Source organism: Apus apus, chromosome 13 (genome assembly GCF_020740795.1).
Source record: "Apus apus isolate bApuApu2 chromosome 13, bApuApu2.pri.cur, whole genome shotgun sequence".
Taxonomy (NCBI): Eukaryota; Metazoa; Chordata; class Aves; order Apodiformes; family Apodidae; genus Apus; species Apus apus.
In genome coordinates this window covers 11,577,492-11,601,439 of record NC_067294.1, presented here as the reverse complement: position 1 = coordinate 11,601,439, position 23,948 = coordinate 11,577,492, and the positions used below count along the sequence as shown (strand labels likewise).

The 23,948-nt window shown below is 40.6% G+C and overlaps 2 protein-coding genes across 7 annotated transcripts in view; one reads left to right on the top strand and one right to left on the bottom strand.

Annotated features, from left to right (window-relative positions):
• Positions 1-16,413, bottom strand: part of FABP6 (fatty acid binding protein 6) — an 83,604-nt gene extending 67,191 nt beyond the window's left edge. For all 4 annotated transcript variants that reach the window (XR_007890820.1, XR_007890819.1, XM_051631516.1 and 1 more), the window contains exon 1: positions 15,995-16,413. Coding sequence is in view for 2 of the 4 variants with exons in the window: in XM_051631516.1 (XP_051487476.1) it covers positions 15,995-16,130 (136 nt within the window). In the remaining 2 variants the exon portion in view is untranslated. The remainder of the gene's footprint in view (positions 1-15,994) is intronic.
• Positions 16,414-17,874: 1,461 nt separating this feature from the next.
• Positions 17,875-23,948, top strand: part of PWWP2A (PWWP domain containing 2A) — a 36,774-nt gene continuing 30,700 nt past the window's right edge. For all 3 annotated transcript variants that reach the window (XM_051631501.1, XM_051631502.1, XM_051631500.1), the window contains exon 1: positions 17,875-18,625. In XM_051631501.1, coding sequence (XP_051487461.1) covers positions 17,940-18,625 — 686 coding nt within the window. In that variant the 5' untranslated portion in view covers positions 17,875-17,939. The remainder of the gene's footprint in view (positions 18,626-23,948) is intronic.

The window sequence follows — 23,948 nt, the reverse complement described above, 5'->3', positions numbered from 1 at the left end:
AGGCATGGAGAGTGATTTGTGATGATTGACTATATTCCAATTACTGAATTACTAGTTTTTACATCTTTGACTCTGTACCTCAGAGAGGATAAGAGATTTTCTCCTTCTATTCCTTCATCTGCACTGCTAAGATACTTGGCTGCTTTAGCTTTTATGCAGAATCCTGACTGCACCCGCTCCATTATCATTAGGAGGCAGCATGATTTGATTCTCTTAATTCTTTCAGGACACAGATCCTTACCTTTTATTGTATGATTCACCTAACATCACCGTATCTTATTTTCTACAGAAATGTGTCACTTGACAGGATACATCATGAAACTCAAGCTTTGTTTCAGAACGTGTGTGTCATTCGAGTGGATGCCAAAGAACAAACTGACCACCCCCAGACATATGCTAGACTGCAGTACAAGAACTGGTAGTAGGACATTCAGTAAACATAACATCTAACCAACACAGGAATGACAAGGAGGTGAAAGTAATGCCAGCGGAGCTCCCACATTAATTATCTAGACTGTAGACCTCAAAAACACAAAGAATGATCACCTTGTATGAAGGCCAGATTGCTAGGAAGCAGTGTTGCAGTTTTAAATAACTCTCAGTCGTTCCCCCAGTAATAAATAGGATGACATGGTAGAGTTTGTTTTTCTAAGAGCTTTCCCTCTCTTTTTATTCCATTAGATAGGTTGAGCCTAAATATAGGAATCCTAGAATCTTGGGGAAAAAAAGCAGTCATTAATACTTCATTCTGAAAAGAAAGCACATGTCTATACTGTGATTTAATTTATCTGTTTTTGAAATTAATACCAACTACACTGAGAACATTTTCTACATCAGTTCTCAATGTTTTTGCAGCCTGGCTCTCTGTTTTCCTAGTAGAGTATGTATTATTCAGCATGGTGGTTTTTAGCTGGAGTGGGGAAGGAACTCAATCTGTTAAAAAAACCCTTGTGCTATACAGCTACATCAGCATATCCTTGGTACTGCAGACTTGGCCCTTATTCTGTGATAAACCTTCACATAGAAATTAGATTGGTTCTTCTCTATAGAAATGCAGGATAGCTGAACCAACAGATTTCCTCACAAGGATGGTGAAAAAGTTGTTTAAGGCTTGCTTTTTTTACTGTTATTTACTGTGGGGTGAGGGACAGTTTTCAGTTGGACAACTCTAGAAATAAGATGTGTTATAAAAGATACTAATACTGTATCATTCTTCATATGTATTTCAAGATCAGACATTACTGTTCCTACCCCAGTGAAATAACATTGTGTGTTTAAACATTCTGCACTATTTTCCTGCATTCTACTACCACTGAAAAACCTGCAGTACCTACTGAGCACCACTACTGAAGTTCCCTTCCCTATGGCAGGCATATTACCTTACTTCACTTATTCTCTAGCATTTAAATCAGCTGTTATCAAAACAGACAGAAAATGTGTGGTGACATTGAGCATTTGTGTAGAAAACACTATGTTATATGCTTTAATTACAGCATTGAAACTCCTGGCCTACAGATACCACAAGATACTTTGTAGAAAATATGTGGCCTTAGTAGATCCCACAATAAGAGCTGATATTAACCACAAAGAAAAAGACAGGACTCTGGTACATGACAACAAAGCAAGCCTTGCTGATAACCACAACAAAGACAAATTGGGCTTTTGCAGCTTTTGAAATCACTTGACCAATGGAAGAATTTAAAATATCTGAATAACCTCATTCCAGCTTTCTGACAGAAGCACATTCACAAAGTTCTGAATTCACCCTTCATTGTCAGACTCCATGGGCTGAGCATGCTCTGGAGAAATGCATGGCATGGGTAAAAACATTCTGTGAGACACCACAGCTTTCCTCCTCAGGTCCTTGTAACGGCAACCCCTTTAATGCAACAGTTCAAATTTCATTGAAATGCTCTGAAACCCTGCTCAATGCCCCAAAATTGCCTGTCAAAACCCTTGACAGATTCCTGCTAGCAGAACAACCCTCTCTGAATATAAACAAGAATCCAGTTCTGCAAATTATGCTTTGGCAAAACTTCCATTGACTTCAACACAGACAGTAATTGTGACAAACAACACAGGAGCTCAAATGCAAGACCCAGTCACTTATGGAATGCAGTTAAAAGGAACTAACCATGTTTTGCAAATTATCGAGATTAGCTCTAAAGACATTAATCTTCTGCCTTGAGAGCTGCCAATAGATAGATATGCAGAAGTCATGGCTAAATACAGGCTGAATGACATGATGGCAGAGAAGTTATTATACCTTGGTATTTGTAATTTGATGGATTTGTCTGTGACAGGACCAAGGAAAAGGATTTCTTAGTTTCCATTTTGACTGTGTCACTCTAACTCTACATTCCCAAAACTTTTGGACAGGCAAAATTTTCCATCTTGCAGATTTTTCCACTGATTCATCATGTATCCTTATCATTGACAGAGTAATCGAGTCTCTTATGTTAATAATTTCTTAAATAGTTTGGTGGATCAGCTGCCAATCGCTTACACCAATATAACAAACCTCAGTGGTTTATTGATCACAGTATCAGGCCAACAGCCTATTTTGTTCTGGAGATGATGTTTTTTTCTATGGCTATAACACTTGGAGACTGAGGGCAACATAATTTTCCAACTATTGACAATCAGGCACACCCTTAAAAGATAACAGAGCAAGATCTAAGCTTGAAGGATTCTTTCTCTTGATGTGTAAACCAACTGCAAATAGTGTTTTCTCAGAAGTTACATGATAACCTGGTAAGAGCAATTTAAAAGTGACCTGACTTTATCAAAAGAAAGAAACTGCCAAGGACCATTCTGGGTATTCCTGACGAGCTCTGGCAGGAAGACAGGCTGAGCCTAAATACTCCATAAATGAATCCTACCTGATACTAGATTAATGATAGAAAACATGCATATTAGACATGCATAAAATACAGGTGATACACTTTTCCTTGGTTTGAAATATACTTAGCACAACAGGTTCTAAAACTTAAAAGTCCATGAGAGAACAGAATATGAGACACTGACAAGAATAAAGATATTTAAGAGTCCAAAACATGATACATGCAAAAGAGCAAAATGGTGAGCGAGTGATCAGAAGTGCAGATATTTTAGTAATCAAGACCTAATGATCATGTTGTCATTTCACTGTGTTAACCATTGAACTTTGCAGTCTTGTGGCCACTGTGTCTTTTAAGTAGTCCTATTTCAGAGAGCACTGAAAGTCACTGCATGCCAAGCATATTTTCCTGTCAATGTGCAGGGGAATGTTTGCATCCTGAAAGCAGCACAGCATACTTGAAGCTCATAGGGTTTTAGCAAAGAAAGCCTCTGAAACTTTAGGCTAACCCAGCCTATCTAGACAGTGGCACTAATACAAAATTTGACAGAATTAAAGCTTGTGACAACAGTGTTACAGCATAGCTATCCTTTACTGGCTGAAAGAAGGTATTTCCCATCTGAAAATTCAAGTACCACAGGATTTTTGATCCAAATGAAAAACTGCTCAGCACATGACAGAGAAATGAAGAGATTTTGTAGAATAACTTCATAGTTAAAGCTGAGGTGGGATGAGAGCACTCAGCTCCAGCTGTTGCATGCTATATGCATACCCCTAGGCTACTGACAGGATAGCAACAACCTCAGCCAGTCCTCATCTTGGGTGAGCAGATTAAAGGGGAGATGGTCCTTAATTTGAATACCTAAGAGTTTGTTGTGTCTTCCAAAGAATGTAAGGACACAGGGACACAACAACTGTGGCCTTCTACCCCCCTCTCCAAAAGGAAGATTGAGAACAGTTTCCGTAGTTTATTTCCCTATACATTCTCCTTCAACACCTGCAGTATTTTAAAATTAATAATAAACTTGTCATTTTTATTAAACATTAGGGATCATTAATTATTTTGATTAAAAATGCAAAAATACACAGAGAAGACAGGGACACTTACAGTCTGAGATACATATGAGAAGAGCTGAAAATACTTCTCTGTGATGAGACTCTATAAACTGTGCACATCAGATGAGGCCTGAGGAAGTAAGAGGGTGGATAAAAGTGAACTCTGTGGCAAGACAGAAAGAAAAGAGAAATAGACAAAGAAGGAACGAGAACCAATCCTCTAACAAAATGTTACCAAAAAAACTCAAAAACTTATTGTTAGTTTGAAATTTGAAATTGAAATTAGTAATTTCAATTGAAAATTACTAACTGCAAGTTTTTATTCTAATTTTAGTCAGAGAAAGAGCATCTGATGAAGAGATGAAACGCGCATATCAGGCACAGAGAAATTAGCATACACAAATGGGCCATGACCTCTCCAACTGTTGTTAGTGCTTTTTTGTATCTGTGTGTGTTTGCAGACACTGTGAGAGACAAATTTATCTTCAGCATTATTAGCTTAAAAAGTCAATGAAATCATATCAGAAATGAGTATTACCCTGTATATCTTTATATGGATGTGATTACATTATCTAGGAAGCTTCCAGCTCAGAGCAGCTTTGGCTTCCCCGTCCTCCACATGAGAACTGCAGACCTCAGCACCAGCTGGGTGTTTTTTGTTTTTTTTGTTTGTTTTTTTTTTTTTTGAGTAGTTGTTTTTTGTTGAGTAGTTGTTTTTTGGTTTGTTTGGGGGGGGGGGTAATTGTTTTTGTTCTTTTGTTTGTTTGTTTGTTGTTTAACTAAGTGCTTAGGCTGGGCTAAGAAATATGCTACAGCTTTCAATACTTTTGTTTGGCCTTTTGAAGTAAAGGCAAAAGGCTTGGAAAACTTGGATACATTGACATTTATGCCACACCCCTCCCCTTTGAACAGTTTCAAAACTGTATCATAAGAAAGACTTAAATAATTAAGTATCTCCACTTTGAGTCTCCCCAGTGTCTCCGTTCTGTGACTTTCAAAACATCACCCAGCAGATAGCAAACTCAAGAGAAGACCCAATTACCAAACCTAACAGTTATGATTGGCATGTGGACAATAAGACAAGGATATGAGACAAAAGTTACTCACTCCTATTCAGGTAAATCATGAAGTCAAAGAGAGATGCCAATTACAAGCACACTTTTGAAATCTACCCAGAAAATCCCAATACAAAATTGTTCTATTCTGTTGGCCACACTGCAGTGCTTATCTCTAATCTGTAGCAAACCCATATATCACTGCTGCGTGTAAGGGAATATATACTTGCCAGAGGATTTATTTATCTGTGGGCCTGTTCATTTATTGGATGGAGACGGATGCAGCTTCATGCTTGTCCTGCTTTCCTGAACTGAGCAATGGTTCAGCATAAAGCAATGACAATCCACAGCCTTTAACAAGTAAATGTACAACTGCTGCCTTTGCAGGGAAAGAGCTGACCATCTTCAAAGACCTTAATTAACGAGGCTTCATAGGCTAAGCTGCTGTGACATCACCTGAGTGTCTGTATAGACATGCCCTGTCAACTATCACCTACAGATTCTGTATCCTGAAGAAAAGGCATCTTTTCAGATGCAGACAGTTGCCTGAAAGGAAACAGATGGTGATCTTCAGCTTATTTTCTGTATTCATGCAATCTCCATGATCTTGGTGTATGACACACAGTTCTAGGCTGAATTCAGATCCATCAACAGACACATACTCCCACGTGAAATTTTTCTGCACTGATGCTACTGCAGCTACCTGATAATTTCAATTTGATCTTAGCTCTTAACTGAAGGCTAGTGGACAAGTTGATGTGGCAGACTAAATCAAGTATTAATTTAAAACAATCATCCTACTTTTCCCTCCTCCTTGCTCTCTTTTAAAGAATGTATATTAGATAAGTCAGTGCTCTGTAAAACACTTTAAGAGCCAGCTACTGTAACAAGCAATTTAAACACCAACTAAATACAATACTTAAAAGAGGAAAGATAATTAATAATAGCACTAAAAATTAAAAAATAACTGTATAAAATGACAGTGTTAGTAAACAGCTCAAGAATTAAGCAAGACAACTAAATATACTTGAGAGAATCTGGTCAAATTATTTTCATTTAGAAAAAATTATCCTGTTCCATGATTTTCCTATATATTATTCATAGATAGCTAAAAGAAATATTTATGACAAAGGGAACAAGACTGAACAAAAGCCCAGATGAAATAAGAACTATTAATGAGGAAGAGGTACAACTGCAGAAATAAAAGGATTCAATTCAATTGTCAGAAACTAACCGGATCTTTGATGCTCAGCAGACTCAAACTGAAGTAATCAATTTAAGAGAGCTTCTCTTTTCTTGAGCCTGCCAAGCAGCTGCCTCCAGCAGTTACAGGAACATGGGGGTGTTTACACCACTATCAATGATTTGCCATGTGACTCTGGAGGAAAAATGGTTCTAAATTTTCAAAATTACCATTTGCTTTGGACATTGAGGATTTTCACCAACTGATTTTAGGTCTGCTTTCAAAGGCCCTAAATGCTTATGAAGACATTCTAGTAAATGTTTTTAATTCCTACCCTGAAGGAAGGAGGAGTTTATGCATCACATTTTAGACTGTATTTTGTATGTTTGTACCAGTGCTTTAACAGAGGAACATCAAAATGTTTCTTCTCTGCTTTGCACCCAAAACACTAACATTTATGAAGGGAAAATAATCAGATAATTTATTAATTTGCTTTTTCAAATAAAAACAAAAAAAAAAAAATCGAAACCAAACCAACAGATATTTAAAGGAAGGTATATCCTGTTTCACTCAGCTAACAACTACATCGCACATAATTTAAAGGTAAACACACAGGTATTATACACTAGCTACATAATAATATACATAACAATGCATGTGATCAACATCTAAAATAATTTTGAGGAAAGGTTTAGGAATGGCACAGAAAATCCTGACAAACTTTCAAACAGTACTTTCTTGGTGCAATTTGGTCCCCTCCAAACAAAACTATTTGAAACCAGTTATGATCAAACACAACTTCCAGCAGCTTAACAGACTGCAACTAGTCAGCTGAACCGCCATGAGACATTGGATCTCAGTCCTCTGTCACAAAACTAATAATAACAGCTTACACAGCAGTAAATTACATCCACTTGTGAGGACTTTCAGAGGGACTTTCTCTTGTAGAAGAGAAACAATGTTTAAAGGTACTCTAACTCATCCTTGGAGTTTATTGGCATGGGCTGCTACAGTTACACTGGGCAATGTGTTAAACCAGTGTTACTTAATTACATTCCCATATAATTTACAAGTTAGTTTACAAGTCCCATATGAGTTAGGTAGTACATGGGCTTAATACAAGAAAGAAATGGCTATCAAAAGGGACAAGTAAAACTCCCAAATCTTCTTTCAACTTCCTTACCAAAGTGTTTTTTTGCCCATCTTAGTTCAATCATGAGACAACAGAAAACTTCTTCAATGCTCACTCTTACATCAGCTAAGAAAGAAAAACAGAGTGACAGTTATATACTTCTGAAAGTATTTTCTTTCCACTTCATATAAGCAATTGCCCTCCTCTCCTGGACACAGATGCAACAGTAACTAATTGACTAATAGCCTATTCTCTCAAAAAAATCAAACATAATCTAACTTGTAAGTAGCAGTTCTGGCTATTCTGTCCAAAATAGGACACTTTTTGCTCCTATTTTGCCACTTTGTTATTCATTAAACACTAACTTGAAGACAGATATATTCCACTTCAGATATCAGATAGACAGTGATCTCCCTAGATACTTTACCTGCAGTAGCATAGATTTCTTCAGCAACAATGGAAAGAATTACTTAACATCTAATCGACACTCTGCATACAACTAATACTAACCCAAAATACTCAGCAAAGAATCCTTAACATATATGAGGTCCAGTACTTTAAAACAAGAGTAATATAATAATGTGCAGAATCCTCTGTTAAATATTAAGATTTAGTCCTTGTAATTGGAAGTCTAGTGGTTCAGCCAAATACCAACTATTATTTAATTATTTTCTTTTCAGGTACCCTGACAGTCAATTCAATCTCTTTTCTCAAAACACAGATGACCATCAGAAATAGCAAATAAGATTTTCAGAGGTGCTGTCCAAATGCTTCCAGCTCCCATTTTCTGGGGCAAAATACAGTCGCTGTGCTCATCCCCTAAGAAAATCAAGTTGGATGTGATCTGATAGAGACATCCAAACCTATAGAAAGTTAACAATTGACAAGCTAAAAAGATTTGAAAGATTGAGTTTACTTGGAAATTTCCAGAAAATATTCATAGATGTATTCATAGATAAAATAACTGTATTTTGTAATTTGATTTTAAAACAAAACAAAAAGACAGTAACTGCATGGGTAAGAACAGAAGAGTCAGTGCCAAAACCAACTTTGCACACACATCGTCTGTGTCTTAATACGTATTTATTTTGATAGTGTTGCATTTTTCAGTACCCTATGATTATTTTTTCATACCTTTAGCCATACAGATTTTCAATTTCTGAGGAGATATTATGAAATTCACTTGCATACAAAATATTAGTAAGATATATTGCATTATTGGAAACATAAGTTGTGATAATTTAATCACACTGCAGTTTTATTTTGCCAACTGGAATGATTGCGACTTAGAGCTACAGGGTGTTTGGCTTTTGAGAAATTATCCATTCATTGATTTCCATTTATTCCCTTAACACTTTTCAGAAAGAAATCTAGAAATCTCTCCCATAAGTGTTCCAAAGTAATGAGAGAGAACCAGAGCTTAGAATGTAGAGTCTTATACAATCTTAGTTACAAACAGCCCCTTTCATCCTAAAGAATACCTAAATGTTCATGCATAACACACAGAATTCATTAAATTAGACATTCTTGACTGGAACTCAGGAGTTAAGGACATAGACCCTAAGAAGCTGATTTATATTGCCTGCCTGAGGTATAAAAGCAACATCAAAACTTGCAGAACCTGCCATTTTTACAAATGAATCTCTGGATGATTTGGAAGTATCAAAGTGATTCTAAAAAAATATCATTATCGTGGCTCGATGCAGTACCTGTCACAAGATAAAAGAGGACATGATAGCAGGGAATTAAAGTAAAAAAGAAGCTTCTAAACCTTTGTCTCAAATGGGAAAGTCACTAAACTCCAACCTATTTCAGAGCAGAATTTTACACATTTCAACTGTGCTTTATTACCCAAGACCACAACATTCAATTTAACTGGGGGTTGGAACTAAACAAACCACACAACAAAAAACAGCCACACAAACCACACCACTACAGAAAAGAAAATAACCATCATGAAGACTAATTATCCTAACTCTTAGGAAAAGTACCAGGAGAACTTCAGGTTGTTGTTTTACGTCTGAAGTCTGAGTAATTCCAGCAGCACTCCAAGGGCTGCTCCCCAATCCCTGTTCTGAAACAGCGTCCTTGAGGGAATTATTTTCTTTGTTCTTGGACAATTATCTTAAAAACACAGAGACAAAAGTGAGTTTATTCTTAAAGCAGATGTTCAGGTTCAAAGAGAGCCTTTCAAAGGATGAAACCCCAAGCTAAGGATACATAAAACCTGCGGGTATTAGCAATGACTGGCCCTTACCACAAATCCTGGGATTGCTTCATCTGCTGTGCAAAGTAAAAGAAATAACTCAGTTAGCAATTAGAACTGTCATTACTGCAGGGCTCTCAACACTGACAGCTGTGGCACTAAGTAGCATCAAGGACATTTTTCTACTGGTGCTAGGGCCGTTTGAAGAGATTACACCACAGTAGCAAGGTTATCTGCAAAGGATAGTCATGGTCAAAAATTGCACTATGAATATTACAAGTTGCGTGGTGAGGCCTCACTTTGCAAAGTCTTCTTCAATCAGAACAGAGTATTCATAAAGGGAATTTTTCTGTAATAGTTTCTGTGAGCAAACTCTTCTGCTACATGAGCTATTACTCATTGTAGGATGCTGATTTAGCACTGATTCAGTGCTCTTACTGACCCAATTAGTAAATCACTTGAGTATTCTGTAGGGATCTCCTCTTCCAATTTGGTTAAGGCCAGTCCTGCTTGCCAGGTCAGGACCATACTTCAGTGAGTAACTGACACATACTGTACCATAAAGTTCACTGCAAAACATATAAATAGGGAATGAAGAAACATACTCAGAAAGTTCTCTCTTCAGTCTACACTTGGGGGGTAAAGGTTTAGAGAATACAACAGGTATCTATCTATTAACTAATGTCAAAGGTGATGGTGTCATCACAGATCATTAAGGAGAAAAGGAGTTTCTGTGGAAATTCTGTGGAACTTCTTAAATTAACATGGGAGACTAAACTAAAGAACCTCTCTGTTAAATTAAGCTTTCAGCAACCCTATGGATTCTGAAAGCCCCGACTGTGTTTTAAAGCAGTAAGTAATACATAAAAAGAATCTGAAGAACTACAGCAGAATTGCACAACTAAATGTCTACATAACATACAACTACATGGATGGTAAGACACAGTTGCTTTTTGGTCCCTTGTCAAACCTAGGGAGCTTGATTAGAAATATGTAGACACTTTGAGAATCCACCTGATTTATCAGAGGAGGGGAATGGAAGAACTACTTCCCTGCCTGCCATGTTAGATGAGGAGGTGATCAGATGGGATGGCAGCCCCCTGTAAGGCTTGCAGCTCCAGCAGGAAGGAGCTGGAGGATTTCATGCCAGGCTCAGACACAAGGCAGTTCAAGTGCTGCCAGGGTGGTGCTCCAGCCCAACAGCCTCTTGTGCATGCATGGATACATCTCTGGCCCACAGCACCATGAAGGCTGAATTGTCCTGAAAACACTTTCCAAAAGAATACCCTCCAAACTCTGCTTTCTGATGTCTTGGTCACATTTTGGACTAATTTAGATTTACTGGGACTCCAAGACTCAAAATAATTGATCGATCTAGCTGGGCACTATGGAATTGTAACATAAAAATGAATGAATTCATTCCACACTCACAATTTTTAATACTAATAATAAGTAACTATGGCAGAGGACTAGCATGTATATGTGGGAAAAGGACTGGCAGTTGATACACCAAAAATCAGTTGTAATAAATAAATTCATAATTTAATAACAATGATAATGGTTTGAGAGGCACTACAGACCTAGTTTTTAATGCACGATTCATTTTTTAATTTAATTAACAAAATTTTATTGAAGAGATAATTCTGTTGCATGCATACAAAACTAGAAATAAGGTTTTATATGCCAAAAATATGAAGCAATAATAGCATTAGCAATTTTGCATCTTCAAATCTGTTTTAATTTATTTGAATGGAAAAATATGTGGAGATACTACGTGGATAGCACCAGCACCTAGAGATGCACAAGTTTCAGAAGACAGCAGAAATCAGTCGGGTTACAAGACAAGACAAGCAGAAGTTTCAGACTTACATTTCTTTAAAATTTTACACTAAGTGTGAACATGTCAGCAGTGAGCTAGCCCAGTGCTTTGCCCCAAGGGCTCACTTACAGTTGCAGATTCTTTTTAAGCAACCTTAAGTATGATAACTTATTTAAATCAATTCTCTGTACGGACATCAGGTCGTTGACTTCATCCCTTGTTCACAAGAAATTTAGCATATCATTAACTTGTCAAATTACAGGGTAGACTTCTGGGGTATATGTGCACGCAGAGAGATTTTACAAATCCTTTAACGGTCATTCATAAACCTAGCAAAATGAGCTCCACATTCATATGGCTACAAAAAACAGTTAGCAAGCATTACAGGAATGACTGATTATTTTCTCCTCCTATATCAATTTCCTGTAATAAACCAATAATGAAATTCTGACACAGCTTAAATGTAATTAAGAATTGTTTCAAGAGCATTATTTTCCTAATTTGTTACAGCAGCAGGACCAAATCTTTACTTTCTGTTTGCTTGCTTATATTCTGCCTTGCTCACATACATGGGCTTTCATTGGTTACACTCTTTCTTTTTAAATAGGAAAACCTCTAAAAATTCACAGCAACAGCAGCTCATGCCCTGCAAAACTGAGTGATGCTTTAAAAGATTCTTTAACACAGCATAAAGCTGTGGTCCCTACACCCTGACTTACGGAGGCTTTTATGAGACCCTCAGGGTCACAGGAAGTTCTTGTCACTATAGCAGTCACAGGAAGTTATTGCTACTATGATTCAGACTGACACAGGGAGAAAAATACAATGTTTCCTGTAGTGCACTGCTCCTCAGTGTTGCTGCTGAAGAGCCAGCAAAGACTGGAGCTATCGGATGCATATACAACACAATCCCTTTATACGTGTAGTCACAAAGTCTCTGCAAGTTTGTCAGAACTTCAAATTGTAAACCTCTAATCCAAAATTCTTACGTCCCAGTCTAGATACTGAGAAAAATACCTACTATCCTACCAAGACACTATAAACACTCCCTATAAATCCACACACTCACTTAGAGCTTTAATATGCCTAAATTCAGAAAGCTCAGCTGCAGCATAAACAGGCACAGTAAACCTGTACATATCCAACTAGCTTGGATACCACTTAGACCACAAATTCCAGCTACTAGGCAATTACCAGGGTGCAGCCCGTTCTGGAGACTGCTATTGCAGTGTCACTGTTACTGGTAGCTCACTTCACTTCAAGGAAGTGGAGCACTTGAAGATATACTGCAATCATGCACTTTGGCTTCACTGCAACGCTGATTATACTCTGGTTATGTATATTGTTCCATTACAGCCTTGCATTTTGTGTTGGCTCTTTCATGGTCGTGCACTTTTTAAGGAACTTGATGTCCAGAGAGCGATGTGACCACTTACACATCATCTTAAACTATACATACGCTAACCCAATGCCCTCAATTGACACAGGCATCTTGTGACTATTACCAGACTTCAAGATTTTCTGTTCATAGTCAGGTCAGTGCAATAACACATTTTGGTCATGACAGAACAAAGCAGTATCACTAACACTGAGCAGCACAGGCCTTTAAACAGTCGAGTTGCCCAGTCCCCATATCTTGTCCCAGCTTACACAGAGGGAGATTCTTTCACTCCTGTATACCATGCACACAGATACAATTGTATCTGCTCCTCACAGTCATCTTGCAACTGTTGTCACAAAAGACAACCACTTCTCATCTATTCACCCAATCAATCCAAACTTCATACAGTTTCTTCAGCTACCCAGCCCACCAATATGCTGTTAACACTTCTTCATAGAGCTTTGCATTTTTCCTGCCTTCAAATTCATAATTTTATTCCCTCCAATTGTATCAGTTCCTCTCTCAAATTAATATTTTTTTCTTTCTACTTCTGTCCTTTCTGACACTTGCTGAACACACAGCGACTTGTTTTACTTTACAGAAAGTGTGTGAGTGCAATTTGTTTCATTAACTTCATTAATTTTATTTTGGCAGCTTCTCACTTCAAGGAAGTGGAGCACTTGAAGATATACTGCAATCATGCACTTTGGCTTCACTGCAACGCTGATTATACTCTGGTTATGTATATTGTTCCATTACAGCCTTGCATTTTGTGTTGGCTCTTTCATGGTCGTGCACTTTTTAAGGAACTTGATGTCCAGAGAGCGATGTGACCACTTACACATCATCTTAAACTATACATACGCTAACCCAATGCCCTCAATTGACACAGGCATCTTGTGACTATTACCAGACTTCAAGATTTTCTGTTCATAGTCAGGTCAGTGCAATAACACATTTTGGTCATGACAGAACAAAGCAGTATCACTAACACTGAGCAGCACAGGCCTTTAAACAGTCGAGTTGCCCAGTCCCCATATCTTGTCCCAGCTTACACAGAGGGAGATTCTTTCACTCCTGTATACCATGCACACAGATACAATTGTATCTGCTCCTCACAGTCATCTTGCAACTGTTGTCACAAAAGACAACCACTTCTCATCTATTCACCCAATCAATCCAAACTTCATACAGTTTCTTCAGCTACCCAGCCCACCAATATGCTGTTAACACTTCTTCATAGAGCTTTGCATTTTTCCTGCCTTCAAATTCATAATTTTATTCCCTCCAATTGTATCAGTTCCTCTCTCAAATTAATATTTTTTTCTTTCTACTTCTGTCCTTTCTGACACTTGCTGAACACACAGCGACTTGTTTTACTTTACAGAAAGTGTGTGAGTGCAATTTGTTTCATTAACTTCATTAATTTTATTTTGGCAGCTTCTAAAGGTTCCAGGATAGAAACAAGGCCCCAGCTATGCTGAACACTATGCAAACCAGACACAGAAAGACAAATTATATCCTAAAGAGATCACAGGCCAGATTTAAAATAAACAGAAACTAAACGGTGATCAAAGGAATTTGAGATGGTAACAAATAAATAAATATTGAGGGTTTTTTTTGTTAAACTTACAAGATTCATCCTGCATCTACACAGCTACTGTTAGTATATTTTAATCTAAGGGTTACTTATAGTATTACATTTCTGTTGGTCATTAGAGTTGTGCATAATGTCCTTATTTACCTGTTTTTAAAAGCAACTATAGCACCTTTCAATATGCAAATGATACTGCAAAAGAGCTACTTACATTCTATTTTAAGACCCCCAGTAGTTTAAACTGCTTGGGTCAAGCAAATATTCTCCTCTGTTATTGCAATGAAACAATTCAGAGTGTTAATAAGCCATATACACAGATTTGTTTCCTATACTTAGCACAAGGACTTGTGGGGACTCCAGCAGATGTAAAAGATGATAGTTAGCATTTTAATAGCAACTGGCTGGCATAAGCAACACCTGCTGAAAAGCAAGGTGGATTTCAGCAGGCATTAACCTCGCCGAAATTTTGCAAGAGGAAATCTTCCATTTTACGCCCATCGTCTACATAAATCTGAACTTTACATAACAAAAGCCTGCTGGGCTGAGCTATTCGATCTTAATGTCCCATCAGCTCAAGGGCTGAGTAGCCTCTTTGTATTAGTTGGTAATTTCTTGTAGGCTCAGAATTTACTGCCATCCTTCTATGCCGTGGCACAGCAGCACCAGATAAACGAACTGTGGCTCACTGACCGGACCGGCTAGCACAATTCAATTCACCAGCCGTACAAAGCACCTACACAAGCCATGCTGCTTTATTGCAAGGACCATGACAGCTCTGGCCTCCCCTGCGTGAACAGTGTCTGGCACCTTTTGCAAACTTCTTTCTAACTGCAAGTGCTGGTAAGCTTTTGAAATACAGTGACACATCCCCTGGGGAAAAGAAAAAAAAAAAAAGAAAAAATAGAAAAAGACAATACATTTCCCAGTACCCTGCCTGCCCTGCTAGCTGATGTGATGTCCTTCCTTCACAATATTTGTAATCTATTTGTTCATCCCAAGGCTAATAGTGTAAGACAGTAATAAGGAAAGCAGCATTCTAAGAGATGATGATACCTCTAACGTGCGGAACAGTCCTGTGCATGCAGAGTATGGTTCAGCCTAGCTGAAATACAGCTGGAGAACCTCCAGTGAAATTCTTTGCATAGGAAAGCAACCTAGAAACAGTTCTGGTGTTACCTATGAACTATCTTCACTAATATGTTTCTTTAATCTGTCCTAGGACCCATCTGACTAAGGTAAAAAGTTTCTAGGAAACAAATTTGCATTTTCTATATAACATATGTTGTCATAACTGCATAGACCAAAAACAATGAGTGGAGAGTCCTCCTTCCACTCCTACAACCATTTCGTTTATACCAGGCTTCTTCTAGATGAGAACTCTAGGAACCATTTGCAACTTCTATTAACCTCTCAGAGCTACTATTGCATTCTCCTTGGCAGAACATACAGAAAAACCTGAAATCTCGAACCTGAATTAAAACTGAAACCCTTGCACAAGGATAGTTTTGAAACAAAGGTAACTCAGTAACAAGACAAATATTCTCATTATTATCCAGAATTCTGGCAAAGAACATATTCAGCCTTAGGGGAGCCTAGGTTGCCATCTTTCAAAGCATTATTGCCTCAGGATGTGGAATGCAGACCTTTTACAAATATGGTCTAACAAAATTGTTCCAAAATTATTTAGGAAGCAATATTAATGGTAGGTACTTTTGAAAAAGCTTACCAAATCTGATTTCTTTTAAGCCACAGATCAGACGCTGAATCCATCTGCTGTGATACAGACTGACAAAGCTGCAAACATGGCTGGAAGAAAAACAAATTTGTAATTCAGTATCTACTTCTTCCCCCAGTAAACACATTCTATTCTTCCCACCCACACTACCATTGATTTAACAGATATGGTGGTAAGCCATACAAAAATTAAGTAGTTTTATCTTTAGCAGAATCTTTTAACTATCTTTCTAGTGTATTTACCTCCAGAAATATGTCTAGCTGTTCCTTCCTGACGTTCCCTTATGTTCCTTACACACTTTACACCACCAGCAACGTAAACACTATGTTTACAATGCAAAATAAACCATTATCAGTTACAAGAGGAAGAGTCTTTGTGCCTGCTACCTTAGTCAAACCACTATGATCAGGACAAGAGCAGGTTAATCACGCCTTTGTTACTCACTAAAACCCTATAGCTAGCAACCGGCAAGGTCATGTTTTACTTGTATATATACACAGCTTTGTTGCTATTACAGAAGACTATTTATTCCATTCCTCATTTATTATTACTAAACCAAATTTATTTGCATTATTGTAGTCCTTTAACAACACATAACTAGTTTTTCTACAATGAAGAAAAAAAACCGGTGAGTGTAATAATTAATTCTGTTCAAGGATTTTTTTTTTTTTTCCTCTAGCAAAAACTTTGTTAGTTCTTCAAGCCTGTTATTTATACGTTTTCTACCTGACAACCCAGGGCGCAGCTGCTTCTATTGTACGCATATGGTTGGTGGCAACTTTGAAGTCTGCCAATAAAAGTCATTAACATGAAAGGAATGCTTAATTTTTAAAAGAAAATCTTTGAGATTTTACTTATCACGTTTCATAAAAACTCACTTCTTGCTGAAAAATTTATCTCTCACAATAGCACTAGGAAGAATAAAACCACTCATGCTTTTAAGATCACTTTTGTCTTTCTATCTCCAGTTGATCCTACTTTTCTTCCTCATCCTTCCTTCTAACAAACCTCTCTGCAAAGCAGTCAGCCTCCCGAAATGTAAAATCACGCGGTGACAGACTAAAACCTTTCCGTTTTCATCACTTTTTGTTGAGGAAATACAAGATTTCCTACCTAGGGGGGTGAGGGAGGTGCTGTGTTTGCCCACAGTAGCGACCACTGATCCCACAGGAAGAAAATTCACCCCTTCGGAACAGCTTCAGGGAAAACGCTAACGCCCCTTCCGACACGGCGCGCTTCACCTTTATTCAACTCGCGCCTCTTCGCCTTTTGAAGCGCTAATTGACTTCACAAGACACCAGGCCTTCCTGACATGCTCCCCGGCGCCGCGCCCGCTCACCACACGCTGCCCACACACTCGCTCGCTGCCCTCAGGGAGGGCCCCGCTCCCCCCCGGGCCAGCAGCAGCCCCGCTGGCAGGAGGGAACAGCCGCTCCGGCCGGGCTCGCGGCCCCAGGCCCACCAGGCCCGCGGACCTGCCCTTCCCCTCCCGCCATCTTCCCTCGCGCCCCCTCCCGGCCGCCCGCAGCGCGTGCCGGCCACCGCGCGGCTCCCGCCTCGCGCCCCGTGACGGACGCTGGGGGCCGCCAATCAGCGGCCTCCCTCGGGAGCTGCTGCTCCCTCCGCCAATCAGAAGGCGGAACAGCCCGTCAGGCCCCGCCCCTCTGGTCTGTAACGGCCCGCCGCGCGCGGGGCCCCGCCCCTTCTTCCTCTTCGCGACTCTGCATTGAATGAAGTCCCCGCGGGCCAACGAGAAGTTCCCGTCGGGCTTGACGGACGGCTCCGCTGCCCAGTAGAAGTAGAGAAGTGCGCGGCGCCCACCAATAGGCTGCCGGCTGCGAGCGCAGGGGGCGGGCTCTCCCTGCCAGGCGGGCGGGGAAGGCCGTGGCTATCGATCCCGCTGCTGGAGGGAGGCGGCGGTGAAGCAGCAGAGAAAATGGCGGCCATGGCTGCGGAGGCGGCAGCGACTGCAGCGGTGCCGGGCGATGGAGGGGCCGGCGAAGCTGAGCCCGAGATGGAGCCGATCCCGGGCAGCGAGGCCGGCGCGGACCCTCTCCCTGCCGTCAGCGAGGCCGTGGAGTCGGTGGTGCCTGATGGGGAGGAGGCCGACGGGGGGAAGGTTGCTCCCGGCGAGGCCGAGGAGCCGCCGCCTGTGCAGCTCGCCCGGAGCCCGGCCGGGACTCGAGAGCCGGAAGCTGAGAGGACGGAGAAACTGCCGGCCTCCACCCCGGAGGTGGGCTCGCCCCAGGCCGAGCACCGGGAAGCGCCGAGCCCGGAGTCCGAGGAGGAGCCGCAGCCCTGCCCGCCGCCTGCTGGGCACCCTGAACTTCCCGAGGAGGAGCCGCAGCCCTGCCCGCCGGCTACTGGGGGCTCCGCGGAGCCGGAGCCCGGGGAGGAGCCGTCCCGGCCGGAGGAGGAGGAGCCGGATGCTGCTGATGCCGCCGCTGCCGAGCCCAAGCCCCCGGTGTCCGTGGCTCCGGCCGGAGGGGAGGCGGAGGTTCCGCTGCTGCCTGGCTCCGAGGTGCGGGTCACCCTGGATCACATCATCGAGGACGCCCTGGTGGTTTCGTTCCGGCTGGGAGAGAAGCTTTTCTCTGGGGTCCTCATGGACCTCTCTAAAAGGTGAGATCTCACGGGGGAGCCGTCCCGAGCCCCCCACCCATCGGACGGGGGCAGCGAGCTCGCCCAGAGCCGCCTCTCCTGCCCTCGCTGTGTGCGGGGCGGCCCCCGCCCAGGCCCTCGTGGTCTTTTTCGGATGATTGGCCTGGGCAGGGCCCGGGGGGCGCGGCGGCACCAGCAGCAGCAGCCTCCATCCCTCCCTCCATCCCTCCCTCCATCCCTCCCTCCATCCCTTCCTCCCGCGCCCCGGGAGGCCGGAGCTGTGGGTCCGCCTGGGAGCGAGCGGCTCCTGCCCCCGCGCCCTCCCCGGGCACCGCCGGCAGCAGCTGACGGGCATCTCCTCCTCCTCGGCCCTCCTGGCAGGAGGCGGAGAGGGCAGGCAGGGCCCCCCTCCCGCCGGGACCGGGCCCCGCGCTCCCCGCCCACCCCCGGCCGGGACGTGCGGGAGCGGGCCCGGCCCTTCCCCGGGCGCGGCTGCCCGGCCGCCCGGGTGTAGAGCTGCCCTTGACACAAGCGGTCCCGAGCGGGAATGCGAAAATGCGGGAGCTGGGAACGGGGCAAGCACATGGGCACATCATCTTGACTTGGTCGGGATTCGGGTCGGGCCTCTAGCATCCCTGTCTGCCGGGGAAAAATCACCTGAGCTGCAGACACTGGCATTTATCCCGCTCTTTGTACAGGCGTACTGACCCAGAGATCTGTTCTTCCCCTTGGCTTGTCTTGCATTGCCTAGGTAACCTCATATTGCAGTACATATAATTTTTTATAATGGTTTTCCAGCTAGGCTGTTAAAGTCCTGAAGTACAGTTCTTGGTACTGATTGCTTCTTGTATGCGATGAGTGGGGTGAAGTTTAGTGGTTCTTAAACACTTTTTTTCTTTTCGGGGAGGGGAGCTGTTACGTATCTCAAAATAACTTAAAGCTTTATCAGACTACGAGGTTTGGGGTTTGATTTTTTTCTTTGCCTTCCTGTAGCCAAGGAGCTCTTGGGAGGCCAGAAGTCGTCAGGGATACTGTGTATCTTTTAAAGAATGTAACTACTGTTTACAGGTGAAAATGCCTCTTCCTCTTAGTGGTGGTTTTCTAGACAGATAGGGATTATACGAGTACATGAGAGAAAAGTGAACTTTGACCAGGGTTGTTAGTTAAAATAATTGGTATGCAAAAAATGCAGCATTCCCCACCCCCCAGTTCAAGCTGTATGTGTGGTCATATGTTGTATCACTCCCTTTTACTTTTCTAGTAGCTGTGTAATAACTTCCTGTATTATCAATTTTGTCAATGCTTTCAAAAAGGAAGGCTATGAGGGACCAGCACTTTTGTCCTGGGTCTACCTTCTTGGTTGGTTTTTGAAACGGAAGGCCTTTTCTGATACCCACGTTCTGGGTAATGACCAGTTTTAAATTTATCAGTTTGAAATGCTAAATTATCCATTTGTCTTTTGAAGCCAAGTACCAAAGTGTGATTTGAAAACTGTACTCACTTCAAGTGTGAAATATTAAATGTCTCAAATCAGGCCAGAAGATGTTACAATTTATGTTGAAATGCTAGCCAACATTGATTCTTGTGTGGGTCTGAAGTTTATATCAGCAAAATTATATTGTTGCCCTGGTTAGCAGAGTGACAGAGCACGTGCTTCTGTATTGTAGGGGTCTATATGTGTAAAGAAGGAAAGCATCAGCTTTTTCTGAAAGATACTGTATCTTACTATACAACTGTCCTCTTTATTTGCCTTAGGTTTTCTTGTGCATGGGCTCCTTCTCTCATGCAGCAGATCTACTGCAGCCCTTTGCAGTAAAGGTCATCTCTATAGCAGGGAAACTGCTTCTTTTGCATTGTGGTTTCAGTGGAAGCATGCATCTCAATTTCCCCTGTTCTTAAGCACAGGCCCTGAGGGAAGTCTTCACAGTAAGAACTGTGGAAAAGTGATCCATGAAGGCCTGTTCTGTTACTCCCAGATTCTCTTATGCAGTGGAACCACTTATTCCTTTCCATTCATATGATGTTGGACTTCCTTCAAAGGTACTTGTTAGATGGGAATCCAGAAAATGAAATTTAAATTCTAAAAACGAAATTCTTAGGAGTGCCTGGACAAGAAGAACAGAGTTTCTAGATACGAGATTTATAATACTTGGCTGGTGAGAAGTAAATATTTGTTCAAAGTGTTTCAGAGCAGGAAATGCAGTGGCAAGGGACCTCTAGAAAGTAGTTCAGGAACCTGCTATCTGAATGAATTTAAAGCATTATCAGAATACAGGTATTGCATGAATATCCAAGATTTAAATTTTATTCTAGACTATGACTTTGGTGGTAAGTGTCTGAATGATAGTTCTGTTTAGGTATCAGCTTTTTCTTAGGTCTTATTTCTATTTTGTGTAACTGCATGTGGACTTTTAGAACATTAACTTTTTTCATGAACTTTCCTTCTGTATCTGTGGCAGGCCATGGATTTCTTATAACAACTTTTTCCACTGGAACAAAAAAAAAAGAAAAAGGAAGGGTAGGGTTAAAGCAAACCCACCTCAAATGCCAGCATGCATTTACATGAAAACACTGGGATTTCTAGTATGGAAGATGAGTGGTTACTGAAAGCTCATTCAAGTGCATGGGAAAAATCTTGTAAGCTTTTCTAATGCAAAGGGGATCAATACCTTAAGACTACCAGTTCTTATTAAATACAAGTGAAATTTTGTGTTCTAACTTACATTCAGTAGCTTTAAAAAGTGGCTGATGTGTTCACTGCATGTGCTTAGTACTGTTTTCATCATATACTCTGAAGAAATTAATTCCTTGTCCTTTTTGAATCTTAATTTCTGCTTTCCCCTCCAGGATAATGAAGGTGCTACTTCTGCACAGTACTAAGAAGAGTAAGTTTTAATGATGATCTTAAAAACCTGTCCACTGGACTCTTTTAGACTTCTCAAGTCACATTCTGAATTACTTGCACTTCAAAGTGAAAGAAAAACAAAAATGTCCCCATATATTTCTGTTTTTAAAGGGTTTTTTGTTGTTTTTGGTTTTTTTAAAATTTATTATTATTTATTTATTTATTTATTTATTTATTTTTCTCCTAATTCTGTTTGCATTGTTAAAATGATCCACTGACTTTGCATTTTATTCTTGTAGACTCTAATATTAAGTCAGTGGTGTTTGTATTAAAGGTTTGATTTCCTCTTCCTCTCCTACCTCCTGTAAATAGGATGCCCATTTAGGAGTTTATAACACAAGAACACAAGCATCTCAGTGTTCAGTTGACTTTATTCCTACATTCATTTGAGGTAAGGAGGTGTTTTCTCTGCCTGTACTAATGGCAGTCTTGTGTACCTGTCAGCAGCTGCACAGGAAGAAAATAGGAACCCACATCTGAGTCCCAGATCAATTTCTTATGCAGTAGATAATAATTTAAAGAGAGACACATCTCCACTTTTGTTACTCTTGTGGCTTATTGCACAAATTCAAAATGTGATCATCCTACTATTAAACTTTATTACTACTGTTGCTATTACCTTTTAAGTGCCTTATTGCATGCTAGGTTTTGATGGAGCTGTGGTGATGAAAGGGAGAGGAAGTGCAGCCAGCCATCAGATAGGCAAGAGAAGACAATCCTGTCTTACTTTGTTAGAGCTGATAGTGGAATGCTTCAGTATGACTAGTTAATTTTCCATGCCATTGTATGAATTATCATTGAAAACTACTTGTTAGATATAGGGCTAGTAAGCTTGCCTGGATCCAGCATTTGATTTGAAGAGTGTTTGCTTAGGGTATATATGATGTTAATGCCACCTGCTGGCTCAGAATTACTGTAAATCTTGCTCTGCACCTGGAGGAAGTAGACAGTAAGGAACTACCTGATGAGTGTACAATTTGTTCATCTGAAAATGTAGGGTTAAAAAGCCCTGGGTTTGGTGTGCTTCTCTGGAGAGGATAATTATTTCTACAATGTTTTTCCCTCCTTTCCCAAAGATTAAGTGGGAGAGGGATTACATTTATTTTCTGTTTTGCTGACAGTCAGGACTTCTACTTCATTGTTTTATCTTTTGACTAAAATTTTGCTTCTAATCCCACATTTGTGATGAACAGAGATGTGTCTTCCTATTGTCTTTTTCTCTAAGCTGTTTTCCTTCTGACTTGTATGTTATCATAATAGTTCTTGAGGATGAAAGGAAGAGCAAAAACTTTTGTGATCTTGAAAGCCTTAGATAGCCAAAAGATGCCCACTCTACTGCTAGTAGACAGCTGTTTGAAATTATTTAATCTTAATTGAGGTCTGGTTGTGGAAGATAAGGAAAGGTTTCTTGCAGCAAGGTATGCATGAACTACATGATGAAAATAAACTTTTATAGACAGCTTCAGATACTTATACTCCTAGTAGCAGTTTTCAATTACAGCATTATTTCTTGGAGATTCTTGAATCCTACACCTTTCCCAGTTTTTTCATTGAAATTTGTAGGGCAAAAGAATAAGGATAAATAATGAAGTTGCATCCATTTCCTAGTGTGTGTTGTCTTAATCTGCAGAACATCTGTAAGATGTACAAATACGTAAAGGGTGAGTGTCAAGAAGATGGAGTTAAGCTTTTTTCAGTGATGACCAGTGATAGGACAAGGAGTAATGGATACAAATTGGAGCATAGGAGGTTTAAGGTGAATATCAGGATTTTTTTTTTTTTACTGTAAGAGTGACAGAGCACTGGAACAGGCTGCCCAGAGAGGTTGTGGAGTCTTCTTCACTGGAGACATTCAAGAACCCGCTTGGACGCGTTCCTGTGTGATGTGCTCTAGGTGACCCTGCTCTGGCAGGGGGGTTGGACTAGATGATCTTTCGAGGTCCCTTCCAACCCCTAGGATTCTATGATTCTAAGATTCTAAGATTTTTAAATCATTTACATGTAGCACTCCTTGAAACTTGCAGTCTATGTATGCTCGCTTGTTTTTGGGATAAGCTCTGTAGGGTGAATCTAGTGTGTTGTAAGGATGTACATCAAGAAAGTTGGAGGAGAAAAAGGTTCTTCCAAACTGATAAATTAAAAATCTGCTAATGCAAGAAGGAAGCAGCCGAAGTGTTACTTGAAAAAATGTGGCACATTTCTCCCACCTCTTAAGTTATTTTTTACTAATAACTTAATGTAATAAATAGGGTTAACATTTGGTTGTCCTTATCTGGAGAAGGTTTAAGTTCTATAGGAGTACTGTTCCTGCAATTCAACTTTTGCTGTTTCTCCCATGTGTGAAGGAGCTGGGTGAAATTCTAGCATTTAAGCAATAGCCATAACACTTCTTTTGATACTTGCTTTTAGCCCCAGAACACTGGAAGAATAGGAGTGATA